The sequence below is a fragment of the Pelodiscus sinensis genome, chromosome 3, assembly GCF_052426305.1.
Source record: "Pelodiscus sinensis isolate ZL-2025 chromosome 3, ASM5242630v1, whole genome shotgun sequence".
In the NCBI taxonomy this organism is placed as follows: domain Eukaryota; kingdom Metazoa; phylum Chordata; order Testudines; family Trionychidae; genus Pelodiscus; species Pelodiscus sinensis.
This window is the reverse complement of record NC_143054.1, coordinates 16,558,254-16,573,904: the sequence shown is the minus strand read 5'-3', so window position 1 is coordinate 16,573,904 and position 15,651 is coordinate 16,558,254. Positions and strand designations below refer to the sequence as shown.

The window sequence follows — 15,651 nt, the reverse complement described above, 5'->3', positions numbered from 1 at the left end:
TGGTGGGTTTCAATCCCCTGTAGCCAACATTAATGTACTGCTGGAAAAGCAGACAATTGGGGGAAGGCTGTCAAGGTTAATACCTTTGGCCATGGTATTGTGCTGAGGAAAGTTTTAACGCATTTTGGGGCATCCTTGAGCATGTTTTTGTTTATATATTATCTGCTGTGTTTCAAATTGCTTTTTGAGGCACTGTGGTGGGACAGCGGCACATCACTAGCAGAAAAGGGATTAAAAGCAGCCTAAGGGAGGCTGTGACAGAAGCAGCCAATTATAAAGGGGCTGAGAGGAGCAGCCAGTCATGGCCCAGCAGGCTCATATAAGAAGAGCTGCAGAGTAGAGCAGAGTTCAGTAGCTAACTGGAGCTTAAGGGGAGAAGACCAGGCTCCTTAGAAGGAGGAAGGAACACCAACAACTGGGATAGCAGTGCTGCAAGAAGGACTGCAGGAGCCAGAGCGCACTCCTGGCTGGCTGTTAGGGCCTGTAGGCTGAGGACCTGAGGTAAGAGCAGAAGAGGGTGCTGGAGCTGCATGGGCAACAGCCCTGGGACAATGGATAGACGTTGCCATTGAGGGAGTGACCAGAGAAAAGCAGCTGGGTGAGCAGAGCTAATTCCCATTGCAGCCAGCAGGAGGTGCCAGAGTGGAGCACGAACCCTGTTGCAGGTACCCTTAAACATTGTGAAAGGAATTTTTAAAAAGTTCTGTAAGGTTTTGGGAGGGACTTCAAGCCGTGCACGATAACTCTTCTGGCATGAATACATGGCTTCCAAGGGTGACTGTTTTCTGGGGATAGAGGAGGAGGGGAGTGAAAGCATTGCAGGAATCTTCTGTGTCAGTTTAGTTTTGTTTCCCTTGACTGTGTTTTCACTTAAATTGTTAAAGCCATGAAGACATTTCTGCTAATTATTTTCTGTGTGTTATTCTGGTAAGATAAAACAGTGACAGTTATTTCACAGCTTACCTCATTTTCGTGAATGGTATTTTTATTTTTAAAGACATAGTTAATTAGAAAATTCATTGGCAGAGACCGGGGTGGAGAAAGGAGTTGTGGGAGAGAAGAACTTGCTTGCATTTACATGGCACCAGCCTTCTAAGAAGTCAGTCTTGTGCTGTGAATTCTGACACCCCATCCCAAGCCCCTGGGCTCTATCATGTTGATCATATTCAGAAAAGGCGCATGCACAAGTGAAAGGAACAATTACTTTTATTTATGTACGAATATCAAGCATTGAGCTAAGATGGTTTGTAATGGAAACAAATGTATAAAAATAAGTCATGCAAAGAACATTAGAAGCCAGGGCAGAATAAAACTAGCAACGAGTTAGCAGTGTCTAAGAAAGGAGCTGGGAGGTTGTTTATGCCATAGAGTGGGTGTGGAAGGTTGGAGGCTTGTTTTTAGGGGGTAGAACTAGGAGAAAGGCAGGTACTAAGGAGACGGTGGTTTTGTGAAATACAGGGGAGCCGACAACCTCGTGAGTAAGGTTGCCAGGTGTCCGGTACTGTCCCAGACAGTCCGATATTTTTGCCTCCTGTCCGGTAAAAAAAAGCCAGCAAATACCGGACACCTAAAATGTCCGGTATTTTCTGATTTTTTTTTTCCTGGCAAGCAGGCGAAAATCCCAGGTGCTTACCTGGTTCCACAGGGGAGCTGTCTGCCTCAGAGCAGGAAGACAAGATGGCGGCCAGCAGTCTGGTAGGGCCAAAAAAAGCCTCAAAAGTGTATCTTTTCTTTTCTTTTCTTTTTTTTTTTTTGCTCAACTCTTGGGGTCCTTTTTTTTTCCCTCCCCTTTTTTCCTCCAAAGCATTTTTTCCCCGGTGGAGTGTTTTTGGGGTGTGTGCGTGGGGGGGGGGAGGGGAAAGTGGGGGTGTTCGGTAATTTTGGTTAAATCATCTGGCAACCCTGCTCGTGGGGCTCCTGGGCAAGATGTATGGGAGGGCCTGGTTATGCACTCCCACAAAGGGCAGAGGCTCAGGCGGATGGCTTTGGGACGAGGGCAGCCAGCCCCCAGTGCCACCCGGGCCATCATGTCTCCTCTCAGCTCTGCCTGAAGTGCACTATTCAGTGCCCCTGCCTCCCCAGGCAGACCTAAGAGTCTCCTGGAGCGCACTGTGCAGTGCTGCAGCGGCAATTTAAAGGGCTCAGGGCTCTGGGTGCTGCTACTGCCGCAGCAGCAGCCAGAGCCACAAGCCTCTTTGAATCAGCAGGCCCTACTGCAGTTGCCCCTTTGCCTCCTCCTGTCAGCGGGCCTGGTGAAGTAGACCCACCAATTCCCTAGTAACTGGACTGAGGCCAACAAACTGATTTTGTGTAGGCCATTGAGCAACCATTGGATAATAACTTACTGTCACTATCAAGCCTGAGACATCACTCCCTCATTTTCTTGATTGTCTGCCTCTTATTGACACTCAAGGATTCTGGCTGTAGGAGGTGTTACTTTTTTAATTTTCTTTGAAATTGGATTGTGATAAGTCATTTATTTTGTGTCTGACTTATGACACCAGGAGTTATGTTAGCAAGCAGCTGGATTGTAAGCACTGGCTAATCTCTTTCTACCCTAGGTGGAAAACAGACTAACCATGCTGTAAACATTGTTTGGGCTAGAGCAGCAAAACGCAAGCGATAGTCTAATCCAGGGATGGCCAACCAGTTAGAGACGAAGAGCCAAATAGCTGTGGACAGAGTGCAAAGAGTCATGTATTATATATTTATTTGTATTTATCTATAAATAGATAGATATAGTACACAAAATGTAGTGATCAAAATAACATTACAGGACATTTCAGACAAAAACCAATAAAAAAAGTCTCAAGTCACTTAAATTCATGGCCAGTCCATTGATCTTCAGAGAACTTGACAAGGAACAACCATCAAATTAAAAAAAAAAAACACTTTAAAAATACAGTAATATTCTCACACAAACAAAAAAAGCATCCCCATAATGTATTTTAATTTTAACACTACTGCCCTATTATGTCCTGTGTTTTTTTAAATTAAACTGAACTGAGAAGTAAATTAGCACAATTTGAAGTGCCTGTTTCACGCCAGCTTGTTGATCTCTGGTGTGGTTTCCTCTTTTTTTTTTTTTTTTTTTTAAACTTATGAAGATTATGGCTTTTTTGTAGTTATAAAAATTTAGGTCTGTCCCAGACTGCAAATATGAGAGGTTCAAAAACAATAAGGGAGAGACTCATATCTCAGAATAATTCCTTCAGCCTGGCAAACAATAGCCTTTGAATTTTCTTTAAACAGTGTAAACCAGGTACATGCTGATTATTTTTTTGCCCTGTAATTTAAATATGACATCTGTGTTGGCTGCCTCATTCTGCATCCATGAAGACTTTGAGTTTAAAGTGCTTCAGCCACTGTGCTGTAACCCAGTGAACCACCCCTCCTGCAGAGCCAGGCATCCCCAGTCCCTCTGCTCTAACCCAATCCCCCGTCCTTCCCTAGAGCCAGGCACCCTCATCCTCCTGCTCTAATCCAATGCCCTCCTCCTCCCCCAGAGCCAGGCACCCCCAGCTCTCTCCCCCCTCTCTAACCCAATGCCTGGGTACCGCAGCCGCTGCCACCATGCACTTCTCCCTCCAGGCACTGGGGCATGTGCACAGAGCAGCTGGGCGTAGCAGTCCAGGCACATGGCTCAACTAGCAAAAGCCACATTTCTTTAGGCAAAGAGCCGCATCTGGCTCGAGAGCTGTGGGTTGGCCACCCTGGTCTAATCCTCCAAAACCTTTCCCATTGGTTCATAGAATTAAATATGTTGAAAATCAAAACAGAAAGGTAGGTGGATGCATGTGAGGATTCACATTATTTTATAGAATGCAGAAGCTAAAGAATCTCTGAATTGGTCAATTATGATTCTGCCCATATAAAAGGACAGTGCCAAGTCAAGTTTGATCCAAAGTTTGATTTAAAGGGAAATGCTTTAAAAATATTTAAAATCGGTAAAATATTTCCATGATTTTAAAAAAATCTTATGGGATCTATTTTTATATAAAACATTATTTCATCACCTCCATCCACCTACCAACTACAGCTGGACAATTTCTCAAACAATGTTTTGCTCTGTCAGAAATGTTTTTTGTTTTTTTTAGGTATTCCTCCCCTCCCTACCCACACATTTTTTTTCTCCCAATCACATTCAAAAGAAAAAAAATTCAGTGATAGTGGTGGAGGAGTGATTCTGTTTTTTCTATTCCCTTTTGCCTTTAATGGAAAAAATGGGGCAAAGGAGGAAAACAGAGGGATGGATGGGGATCAAAAGTAAAACAAATTAAAAATTGAAAAATTTAGATTAAAAAGTGTTCCTTTTTGAAAACTGTAGAAAGACAAGAACTCACATTTTTAAGAAGTGGTAATTTCCTTCTCCCATTTTTCATCCAGCACAATTTCAATCTTATGTTCAAATCTAAGCTCAATTAGCTTTATCTTGCGAATGCAAGAAAATTGAGAAGTGAAACTGTCAAGTTTATTTTTATTTGCTGTGTTCAAGCCAGTGTTGAGTCCAGATATTAGAGACACGGGATGGGTGAGGGAATATCTTTCACTAGACTGTTGATGAGAGAGACAGGCTTTCAAGATTCACAGAGCTCTTCTTCAGGTCTCCTTTTCATTATGCAAATTGGCAAAGAGTAAACAAATGTGTAAAAAGTAAGTCAGATCAGTTTTCAAAAAAACCTCTTTTTAAAATACTCTAAAGTGTCTGTAATACAGCTGACAAATTTCTTTTTAAAATGTGACTGTTAAAGAGAGAGCATGCCCCTTTAAAATTGTTTGTTATCCTTTGAGCACCCTTTGGCAGCACCTAGATTTCATTGGTCACAGCACACTGCAAATAAATATCTGGATTAAGCAGCATAATAGTGAGGCAGAGCAACAAAGAAGTCATTTAAATGGCCTCCTTGTTTCTGGAGCCTTCATTGGTGATTCCTACAACAGCCATTGAGAAGAGGCTGCTATTTTCAGTCTGCCTAGGAATTACATATGAAAAATTAAATGTGGCTGCTGGGAAGGAACACTATTTCTCATTTCTTTTGAACGTACTTTTGTACAAGGCAGTAAGATTAACACTTAATCCTGAGTCCTTTCAGTGATTCAGTTTATCTCATTCTCTGTTTATGGGTCTCCCAAAGGGAGATGGATGGATGGATTTATTAGGACAGATTAAAGAGAGTTATACATGTATCATTTGACATGGAGGGGACGTAACCATATAAAATATTTGAACTGTTTTAAATATTTGATCTAAACACTCAGGAAGAAGAGGAATTTTTAGTAAAATAAAAGTTGTCTGTCTAAACCAAGGTCATGAAATGAAATAGATATGGAAAGTAAGGCTGACTATAGGCCGTCCTTGCTATAAGTCCAAGATATGTTCCAAAAAACTTGGACTTATAGCGAAACAAGTTAAAGCGGGGAATTTTTTTCCCGTGGCTGACTTCCATTTAAGTAAATTAGGGGGAGTGTTTCGCACAACTTATAGCATGGAATGGGACAACTTATAACTCATCAGTTCCTACAAACATCAACAACTTTAATGTGGAACGGATGTATATCTAGGTGACCTATAGTGGAGATGCCCTGTACCCAGAAAAGCTACCAGATGCTAGATGTACTCAGTTGTGGAATACTCTCACAGTGGCAGTTCTCTGTTCTCCCGGCTTCATAATGTAAATAAAAGACCACATTCAATTAAACTAAAAGGTGAAAAATTCAAAACAGATACAAGGAAAGGGTTCCACAACATGTAACTAAACTATGGAACTCTTTGCCACAGTCTATCACCTAGGCCAAAACCTTAGCAAGATTCAAAAAGAACTTAGACCTCCCCGTAGAGAATAAGAATAGCCAGTTATACTAGTTGATACTAACAATTTTTGGAAGATACTAAATCTCATGCTTCAACCATTAAGACATTCTCTAATTACTGGGAGTTATGAGCTGTAATGTGGAGGGTGGGTTATCCCATTGTGACAGGGTGAACAAGGCCCCAAGGTCCCCTGCTGGAAGCTTTGTGGCCCAGACAAACTTCACCCCAAAAAAGAGCAGTCAGGTTCTCTAAGCTCCCTGGAGTGGCTGTGAGAAGCAGCCAATCAGGGCCCAGCAAGCTACCAGAAAGAGAGCTGTTGGGCCAGAGCCAGGTAGTTCCTGCTGGAACTGTAGGAGCTTGGGCAATGTGGCTGGCTGGCAGAGCTGCAGAACCCTGGATAGGATGGCATTGCCAGGAGACAGAGAGAACAAGGAGGCTTGAGTTGTATGTCTTGGACAAAGCCTGAGGTAAGTCCTGGTTTGACAAAGCCCTGGCTGGGATGATTTAGTTGGGGTTGGTCCTACTTTGGGCAAGAGGCTGGACTTGACGATCTCTTGAGGTCTCTTCTAGCCCTATGATTCTATGTAAGGGGTGAAGGTGGCATAGGGCCACAGAAAACTGTCTGAGGGAATCAGAACAGCAGTGGAACTTGACTGAATGGACACAGCAGACAGCTCCAAACTACAGGGCCCCTATACTGGAACCCAAAGTATATATGGGGAGGCCTGGGTGCCCCTCCAATCTCCCATTAACCACTGCAGGGAGAAGAGGTATGGACACTGAGGCTACATCTACACTACAAAGTTTTTGCGCAAAAATGGCTATTTTTGAGCAAAAACCCGCAGAGCGTCCACACCTCAAGTGCATTTTTGAGCAAGAAACACTATTCAATTGACAGAACAGAACCACTTTTTGCGGTGTAGGTATACCTCCTCCTATGAGGCATAACTCCTTTTTGCGCTACAACTCTTGCACAAAAAGGCACGCGTGGACGCTCTGCAGGGGTTTCTTGCGCAAAAAGAGCCTATCCAAAAAAGCACAGGTGCTCTGATAGCCATTCTGTGAATGGCAATTAGAGCTTTCTTGCACAAGAATGTCCATGCAGTGTGGATGCTCTCTTGCGCAAAAGTGATGCATTCTGAGGTGTGGACGCGCTTTTGCCCAAGAACTCTTCTGCGAGACTTCTTGTGCAAAAACCCTGCAGTGTAGATGTAGCCTGAGGCACCCTAGAGGAGGAAACTGAAGCATAGTGGCCTGGCTAAAGAGTTGTAACAAGAGGGCAAGAACATTATTCAAGGAGGTCTGGAACACTGCTGTGTCCTGGAGCAGTAAGACAGAGAGAGAGAGTGTGTGTGTACAAGCACATGCATTGATTAACAAGGGTTATCGAGGGTGCTCACTTGAGAGTGAATCCTGTCATACTCATCTCTGCCTAATGGGTATCTGCATCTTCCTCTGAAGTATCTAATACAAGCAACCGAGACAGGAAACTGGACTAGATGGACCTCTAGTTAAGCAATTCCTATGTATCCTAAACGATGGAAGGCCTGTTGCTTGACACATTTAAAACTAGACTGCAGAAAGTTTGCATAAACCATCCAATAGGAACAATCCTACATATGGATTATGACTCAATAAGCCATTTGCACATCTTTTCCTGTTCTAGCATAATTAGGCAAGGGTTATGGGGCTTGTAAAAATACAATGCTCCAAATAAAAAACTGGATGAAGTGACATAAGATGAACTGAGCAGAGTAGCAAAACAGTCATACTGAAACCTGGTTTCTAGAGCTGTCATGAGTGATTTGTACAGCATGCATGTGTGCTGCTGTTATTGATGAAAGAGTCGGCATCTTCTGTTGCAGGCTTGTGCTCAAGATGAATATAATTTGAATCAGAACCAGGATAAAAAGAAATCCTGGCATCTTGGAAACTTACATGAAGGAGCGTGAGATCTCAAACCCTGCCAGGTGCTTCACAGCGCAGTTCCTGATGCGACTGCTAAAGGAGCCACGTGTCTGTACATTTTTGGCCCTGGACCACAAGCTGTTTGCCAGTTTGTGTGGGAAAGGCAAGGGCACAGGGGAGTCTGAAAAATGATTTTTTAAAAAACAAACGGCCCAATTGAGTGAAACTAAACATGTGGCTCCAGTGCTGCACATGTGGGAACCCAGCCACAAGATAAGAGAAACATGACTTTCTGGAGATTTTAAATGCTAAGCACTCTAGCTGGAATTTCCAGTAGGCCCCAAAAGCTTTAGGCACCTGGTTACAAGGTAATGATTGAGGATCCCAACTCCCTTATGCCTCTGACTCCCAGCCTTAGTCTTCATTTTAGTTCCACCTTTGTCCCTGAAACAACAGGCACCTAGTCATACACATTGCTCATAGTGACTGAAAAATCCAGCATGAGTGAGTACTTTAACAAACAGTAACCACTGAACAGTCTCCTCTGTCACAGCCACAGTCTTCTCCTTCCGGGACTGTAGGCTTATACAGAGCTCCTGCCACTGCTAACTTGGAAAAAAAGTGAACGGTTAATAAACATTACAATTCCTGCCTTCTTTCACTCTGTCCCTGTCTGACCCAGTGACACTTCAACAAGCTTTAACATCACCAACATTAAGGACATTGCAGCATGCTTCATGTTGACATCTAGAAAGACTAAATTAAGACAATCTGCAAACAGCCAAGTCAGGGCTTTTGTCTCTCAAAACCTCCAGCTTAAACTTGATGCCAGGCCTAAAAGGAAAGATGCTTCATTAATCTTGTTTGTTCCACATGCGCCACTGTCCGTTTGTCAAAACTGCATAATTCAGCACAAGTTGCCATTTGTGCAGAATCTCTGACTGGCACGTTAGCCCAACATTTGAATTGGCTTTCCTCTGAAGTGTGGCTGGCCTGCATGATGGCAGTGTGCAAATTTGTACATCAGTGCTTCTGCTTTACAGAAATAAACTGAGGTGGCTATGGCTGCCAGTTCTTTGGGAACAGTTCTGCCAGTGTTTACCAGGACCCATCATGGCTTAAACACAGCCCCAGCATTCCAATTGTTACAGGCTTGCAGCTTCCAGAATGAACCTACCTCTCTGCTCTTCATTCTTAGAGTGAAGCAGAGTTTTCATGAATCACTAGCAAGAGGATGAAATCATATTTTTGTGGAGTAGAGCTGCCTCTGCCTGTCTGCTCCCTTCCTCTACCCATCCAGATTAATGGAAACGGTGCTGGCTTGATTAGGAGTGAGAGAGAGGAGGAGTTAAAACATAAGTCTTAATACAATTTCACCAATGAGAGTCTGGCACCCAATCATCTGTGTATTTCTTGACATGAACAGGATTGTTCCCAACAGTAACAATACTTCTGCCATGAAGATCTAGTAAAATTACAGTAATCTCAATGCTTTACTTATTTTCTTATATAAACTATATGCATCATCACTTCTGGGCATCTGTACGTTGCACATAAAATACAACTCACAGTATGAACTCAGGCTACCTAGAGGGGTGTACATGTTAGAAATGAATAGAAGAGAGATCATAAAAGGATAAAAAATCCCGAATATCAATGAGAATTTAAATTTAGAGCCACCAATTCAAGCAAACTCCCACTAGAACAGGATTTAAAACATGCCCTGAAAGATAACCAACACCGACTGGGTAAAAGCCAGCAGGGAAAATGAATTCCAGAGCATTGTGAGGCAACATGTTGCCAGTAAATTTTACATGTCTCTTTCCACATGAGGGAGGGTCTAGATCTAGAACAGATCTCAACCAGGGCCACCTGAGGTGCTGCAAGCAGCTTTCAGGTCTGTCAAGCAAGACCAAAATGAGGCTCACTCAGGTACCCCAGCAAAAAGCTGAAGCTCTGCTGTGCAGGGCTGAAGCTCAGGGCCCTGAATCCTGCAGCTGAAGCTGAAACCTGAGCAACTTAGCTTTACTGGCCCCTCGTGGCATGAAGCCCCAAGAAATTGTCCCTTTCCAGTGCCAGCCCTGGCCTTTTATATACAGAAAAACAGTTGTTGGGGCTGTGGAGTTTTTATAGCAGGTGGAGGAGAGGGTGGCTTAGAAAGCAAAAAGGTTAATACCCTTGTCTAGAAGGTATAAGAACTTCAAAAGAATGCTTATGGGGGAAAATGTGTTCTTGTTTACAATGAAATTATTTTTAAACATTTTGATTATATATCTATTGGGGTATTTTGCTGCTTATTAATATAACACTACTGCTTTTCACTTCTTTAGCACATCACAACCATTCTTAAGCCTAACTAAATTCATGTGCTAAGGGCAGGTATTATACCATTTTAGTTAAACTGAAGTACAAAAAATTTAAATGCTTTATCCAAAGTGAAACAGTGAGTCAGTGACAGCTCTGGAACTCCTGACCAGTCCCAAGTTTTGAGCCATTAGACAACAGTGCCTTTTGTTTTTCATGTGGGCTGCAGTGCTAGATGATGCCTAGAATGACAAATAACTTTTGTCTTTCTAGTGCAATAGCTGCAGCAGTTTCTACTACAGCTGTATTTATTTTGGGTACTATTTGTACAAAGTACATTTGCAGCTCTGCTCTGTAAAAGCTGAAACAATTTATAATAGATGTCAAAGAAGGAACAAGACAATATCCTTTTAAAATTGTCTTCAGTGCTCATATTTAAGGGCTCCTGGCTGCAATTCCTAATTTATAAAGTTTTACGTTTCAGATGTTTGGACCTATGTTACATTCAATCTTAGTTGAGAAGAGGATTATGGATTTATATGATTTCCTGCATTCAGGACAATTAATCACCAATCCTATAAATCCAAGGATTTAATACTGTAGAGATTTCCAGTGAATTTATTCCACATGTCAAATCTCTCTCTCTAAATACACTAAGGTACTTTTTTTGGCCATAATGCCCTGATTGTCCTGTTAATAGCTGAATTTTATTGAGTCTGACTGACTTAAGGCTCTGCTCCTGAAATATGTTGCATACAGATAGATCCCAGTGCCTATTCAGAGCCCCATGGACTTCAAGGGATCCGCTCATGCAGGCTTTGTCTGCACTGCTGGCTTTTTCCAGCAGAGACTATGCAAATGAAGTGCTGATTAGCAGCTTCATTAGCATAATCTTTGAGCCATTTTTGTGCAAAACCCCCTTTTTGTGCAAGATCCTTACTCCAGAGAAGGATCTTGCACAAAAAGAGGCTTTTGCGCAAAAAGGAAACGTCCACACTGCTTATTTTTGAGCACAAACAGCTTGAATAGATTATGAAAATGAAGCACAACAAATACTAATCAGCACTTCATTTGCATACTCTCTGCCAGCAAAAGCCGGCAGTATAGACATAGCCGCAATGTCTAGGAGGTTTGAGCTGTTAAGACTGAAAACTCTTAAAATGAAACAAACTATAATTTCTATATCTGAAAGCACCAACCAAACTGTATCACTCACACATAAATGTGAATAACATCATTCAATGAAGTATATAGCTAATTGGTATGACATGTTTAGCCACAAAAACAAATCCTATCAGTGGTATAAAACATGCAAGTGATCTGAAACATCCTTCCCCAGTGCAGAGGATATTTCTTGCATCAGTCAACCCTCCCTTATAAGATCTCAAAGCTTCTGAGATGTTTGGATCTACCTCAGAACCTCATGGCTTAGGACCACTACTGACAACTTTTATAAGGTATGGTATCTCACTATAGGGCACTTCTAATATGCACCCACTGGTGAGATTATGTATGGCACACATTTGTTACACATTAGATGAATAATTCATCTTTTTCATTAAATAATTTGAGATGGCCAAGGAATTGGTGTTTACCAGTGCATTTTGATTCCTCCTTGTACAGCAGCATTCCTCTGAAAGAGCAGTATGTTGTTTTACTATATTAAAGTATTTCATTTTATAGGTAGAAATCCTGGAACCTTGATTGCAGGCTTCTTTATAAACATCTCATTAGTGTAACCTGGGATGGGCAATAAAAAATGGCAGCCCACAGGGTTAATCTCTGGTGGGCTGCCATCACTATGTTTCCCTGCACCTCTACAGGTATCTGAGGATCGCAGCTCTTGTTGGCCGTTTGTGGTCATTCCGAGCAACAGGAAGCATCATCGACAGGGATGCCACTTCCCGTCACTCACATTGAGCTGCAATCCTCCGATACCTGTGGAGCACAAGTAAACATCGAGATGGGGACCCGCCAGGAACTAACCCTGCAGACCAAATCCACCCTATGTGCCGGAATTTGCCCACCCCTTCCATAGCCCATCCCTAATCCAGCTGAGATGACACATAAAACCTCCACCTGTATCCAGTGTTCATATGCAACAATCAATCATAGCCCACAGGGACATGTTCTTACATATTTTCTTTACACTGTCACTTTTAAACTAAAAATGGTGTAGTAATGGGATTGTATTTAGACTTCCACAATATATATGCCTTGTCTATGATTACTAAAAGTCAATGTATTTTAAATTGTTGTATCGTTTGCAAGTGAACAAAGAGCCAGTCCCTATTTGAAGGAGAAAGTCTAATAGGATCCCTGCTAGTACAGGAAGACATAGCTGCATTGGTCAGATTTCCAAGGTCATGTCAGCAGGCACAAGGCTTAAGAGAACAAGAAAAAATTTTGTGCTCCATGCTAATTCGAAAACTAAGAAAAGTTTCCAAATTTTGTACGTGAATATTTGCTGTTTAGGAGCAATAAAACAACCCAAACCACATAATTCTGCCATACGTGACTTAAAAATTGCTTCTCAACATATTGGGTTACCATCTGTTAACACTGTCATGGCAGTACAATAGAGTGTCCCATATGACTCAAAGGGCTGGTTTTGGGATAGGAGTAAAATAGTTGATGTCTCAGACCCACCATTTACATGCCAACACTAGAAACATTTGTATCAGCTTTCAAGAAACAGTATAATTATTAGTGCTACTACAGATGCAATGTAGCAGGAAAAGAGCTCAAGTTTTCATGATGTGCTAAATATGCCTAACCCCTGTTATGCTGGTACTTATACCATTACCAGCACTGATGGAAAAGTTTTCCAATTTTCTTCTGAGGATAAGACAACTTGTCTTGGGAATTTATGAATAAAAGCTGTGAGGACTTCAGGATCTGACTAGCAGTTGGGGGGAAGTTGCCTCAAAGAAAAAAAGTGCAGAATTGTCATCTTATTTTTTATTGAGATCTCTGCTGTAATCTAAAAGCATAAACAAATCAGAGGCAAAATGAGAAGGAACTGAGATGTAAAATGCTAACCATTTAATCAATTACTCAGTAAGCATTAGGCTTATCGGAATGCTTATTGAGTAACTGAATAGACAACCAACCGTGCCAGGCTGTGACAGCCCTATCTGAGTCCCTTCAGCCATGTGGGGGTAGCAGACAGGACTGCGCCTGTGTCAGCTCTCCCACCCCTGACTCCAGTTGTACTGGGGCAGGGCCCCAGCCCCAGACGCGCAGGAGCAGCCAGGGGGACCCCAGCCACACCAGTGGGACCTCACCACCCGCCATGCTGCAGTGGCCCAAGGCAGGCAGGTGGGACCATTCCGGCCACGTTGGCAAAGACCAGCAGGATCTCAGTCCCAGCAGTGCTGGAGGCCCCAGCTGTGCCAAGCCATCACGCAGGACCCAGCCCCTCTGACATGGCCATCTACCTGCCTGCCAACAGGTAAAAGATATTTGCTCAGTAGAAGAATGCTAGTTTCCAAATTCCATGTAGTGAGGGCCAAACAAATAAGACAATATTTATCGTGAATGAAGCCAACAAAATTGTATAAGATCTAGTTACAAGACAAACTCAACAGATGTATCAATTATAATATGCAGACAGTTATGGAAAGGCTTCTGTCCTGTGTGACAATTATTTAAAAACTGTCCGACTGCAAAAGCTACTATAAATGTAATTAAAAATTATGTTTTACTGGTTGACTGTTCTGAAGAGCTGCTGGTATCTAGACTTTTGGAAGAATGTTCCCTAAGGACTTCCAAAGAACTGGTGATATCCAGACTTTCTGAAGACATGGGTCTATACCCTTCTGTAGAACTGATGATATCCAAAGTTTTGGAAGAATGGGTGCTATAGCCTTTTGAATTGGCATCTCTTATGATTATCTCCTGCATGGATCCGAATATTAATGGAACAAAGCCTTCGCTGTCAGCTGTGAGAACAATCCAAGTTGAACCTGTAAGAAAAATATCCATTTATTTATTAACAATACTTTTTCTTTTTGCAACCCACTTTTTCAGGCATAAATAATATTGCCAAATACCGACCTTCTGATGCAACACAAAATCTGAAAATTGAATTTTACAAGAAATGATTTTTTACTGTTTTTTCTAATTAAGCCTAGAAGTGATGTAAATTGGATTTTATCTGAAAGAAAATTAATGTACTGTTGTGTACTATGCTATTGGCTAAGAATCGGACAACAGCTGTGCAAAAGTCAGTTCTCTTAGACCAACTTTCCCACCAGCAGCGACTGCTACAATACATATATATTAACACAACTATAGATTAGATTACATCCACAGCCTCCTGCTCTGAGTCCCCAAAATCCTTAAGTCCCTTCCCTGACTCCCGTACCCCCCCACACCCTCAACCCTGAAGTACCCAAGCTACACTGGATAAATCTTCTAATAGGAATATAAAAAGTATCTGAACTTTAACCATCATGTACTGAAAAAACAGTACTCCTGTAAGTATGAAGCAATAGCTTCTTTTAACAGCTGTGCACAGCAATATACTGATAGGTGTTAAACTCTAATTATTAGAGTATACTGTACAGAACATTTCCAGTAGAGAAATATTTCATATTCCAAGGATGTATGTTTTATCTCTTTGCCACAAACAAAACATCAGGTTGGATGTGGGGTATGTGGATAAAGGCCGAGAAGAAAAAATAGTAAGATTGATTTCTATAGTTACTGTCACACTGAAAAAGCAGCACAACAAAATTCCCAAAGCTGCCTTTGCAGTGTTAAAAAATTATAAAATGTGGTTGTGAGAATAGATAATGAAGTTGACAGGTTAAAATTTTGAACAGGGTTTCAAAGAAATTATCAATTCAGACATCCAGATCTGTCAGAATGCTCTTTTGTAAAAGAACTAAGAAGGATGAATACAAAAATGGGATTAAAATATGATTCATCTGCACCTCTGTTAGCTAAACAAAGGCAACACTGCTTTGCCCAATAAATCTAGGTTTTAGATAAAAAGGAACTAATTTTAATACAAGAAAATAAGATTCTTGTACCATATTATGTTTTTAATATCCTTTCATTATTTTACACCTTGTTTTCACATATCTAAACTTCATTGTACTGAATGATCAGAGCTTACCATGTTGCATTTCAATGAGAGAGAGGCTGAAAATCTGCTGCACTACACTTAGACGGAGTTTACCATTGCAGAGAATAACAGCTCGCCTTTTATCTTCCCCAGGTTCAGAAAGCTCCTTCTGTAGATACAAGGAAGAAACCATTAGGCAAAGCTGTGTGTGTTCTAGTTACAGTGATATTGAAATGACATCATCATCAAAACACTGTCTCACAAATTTGTTTTCAACAATAGTGCCACTTGCAAAAATAAAATACAACATTTGTTTGGACCAACTAGTTTGCAAGGTTATGGCCTGAAATCCCTTTGCTTATGATGAAAATATCAGTGAGCAAAGGTAGTAAAGTAAACTACATTATAAGGTTAGTGTTCAAGTGGATAGAGGATGAAAGAAATAATGCCACATGGCTGACATAGAATTAGTGGGTTTGGAAATCATCTTCATTTAGCCCACTTTTTGTTTGTTTTTGTTAGTATTTGTTTATTGGCAACTTTCAATTTATGC

At 41.5% G+C, this 15,651-nt stretch overlaps 1 protein-coding gene across 4 annotated transcripts in view; it reads right to left on the bottom strand.

Moving 5' to 3' along the window:
- Positions 1-2,693: 2,693 nt before the first annotated feature.
- The window catches only part of LOC102450856 (WD repeat and coiled-coil-containing protein-like), a 30,376-nt gene continuing 17,418 nt past the window's right edge, over positions 2,694-15,651 (bottom strand). For all 4 annotated transcript variants that reach the window (XM_025182345.3, XM_006118533.5, XM_075923413.2 and 1 more), the window contains 2 exons: positions 15,150-15,267; positions 2,694-13,992 (listed from right to left, as the gene is read on the bottom strand). In XM_025182345.3, the coding sequence (XP_025038130.2) occupies positions 13,721-13,992; positions 15,150-15,267 (390 nt within the window). In that variant the 3' untranslated portion in view covers positions 2,694-13,720. The remainder of the gene's footprint in view (positions 13,993-15,149; positions 15,268-15,651) is intronic.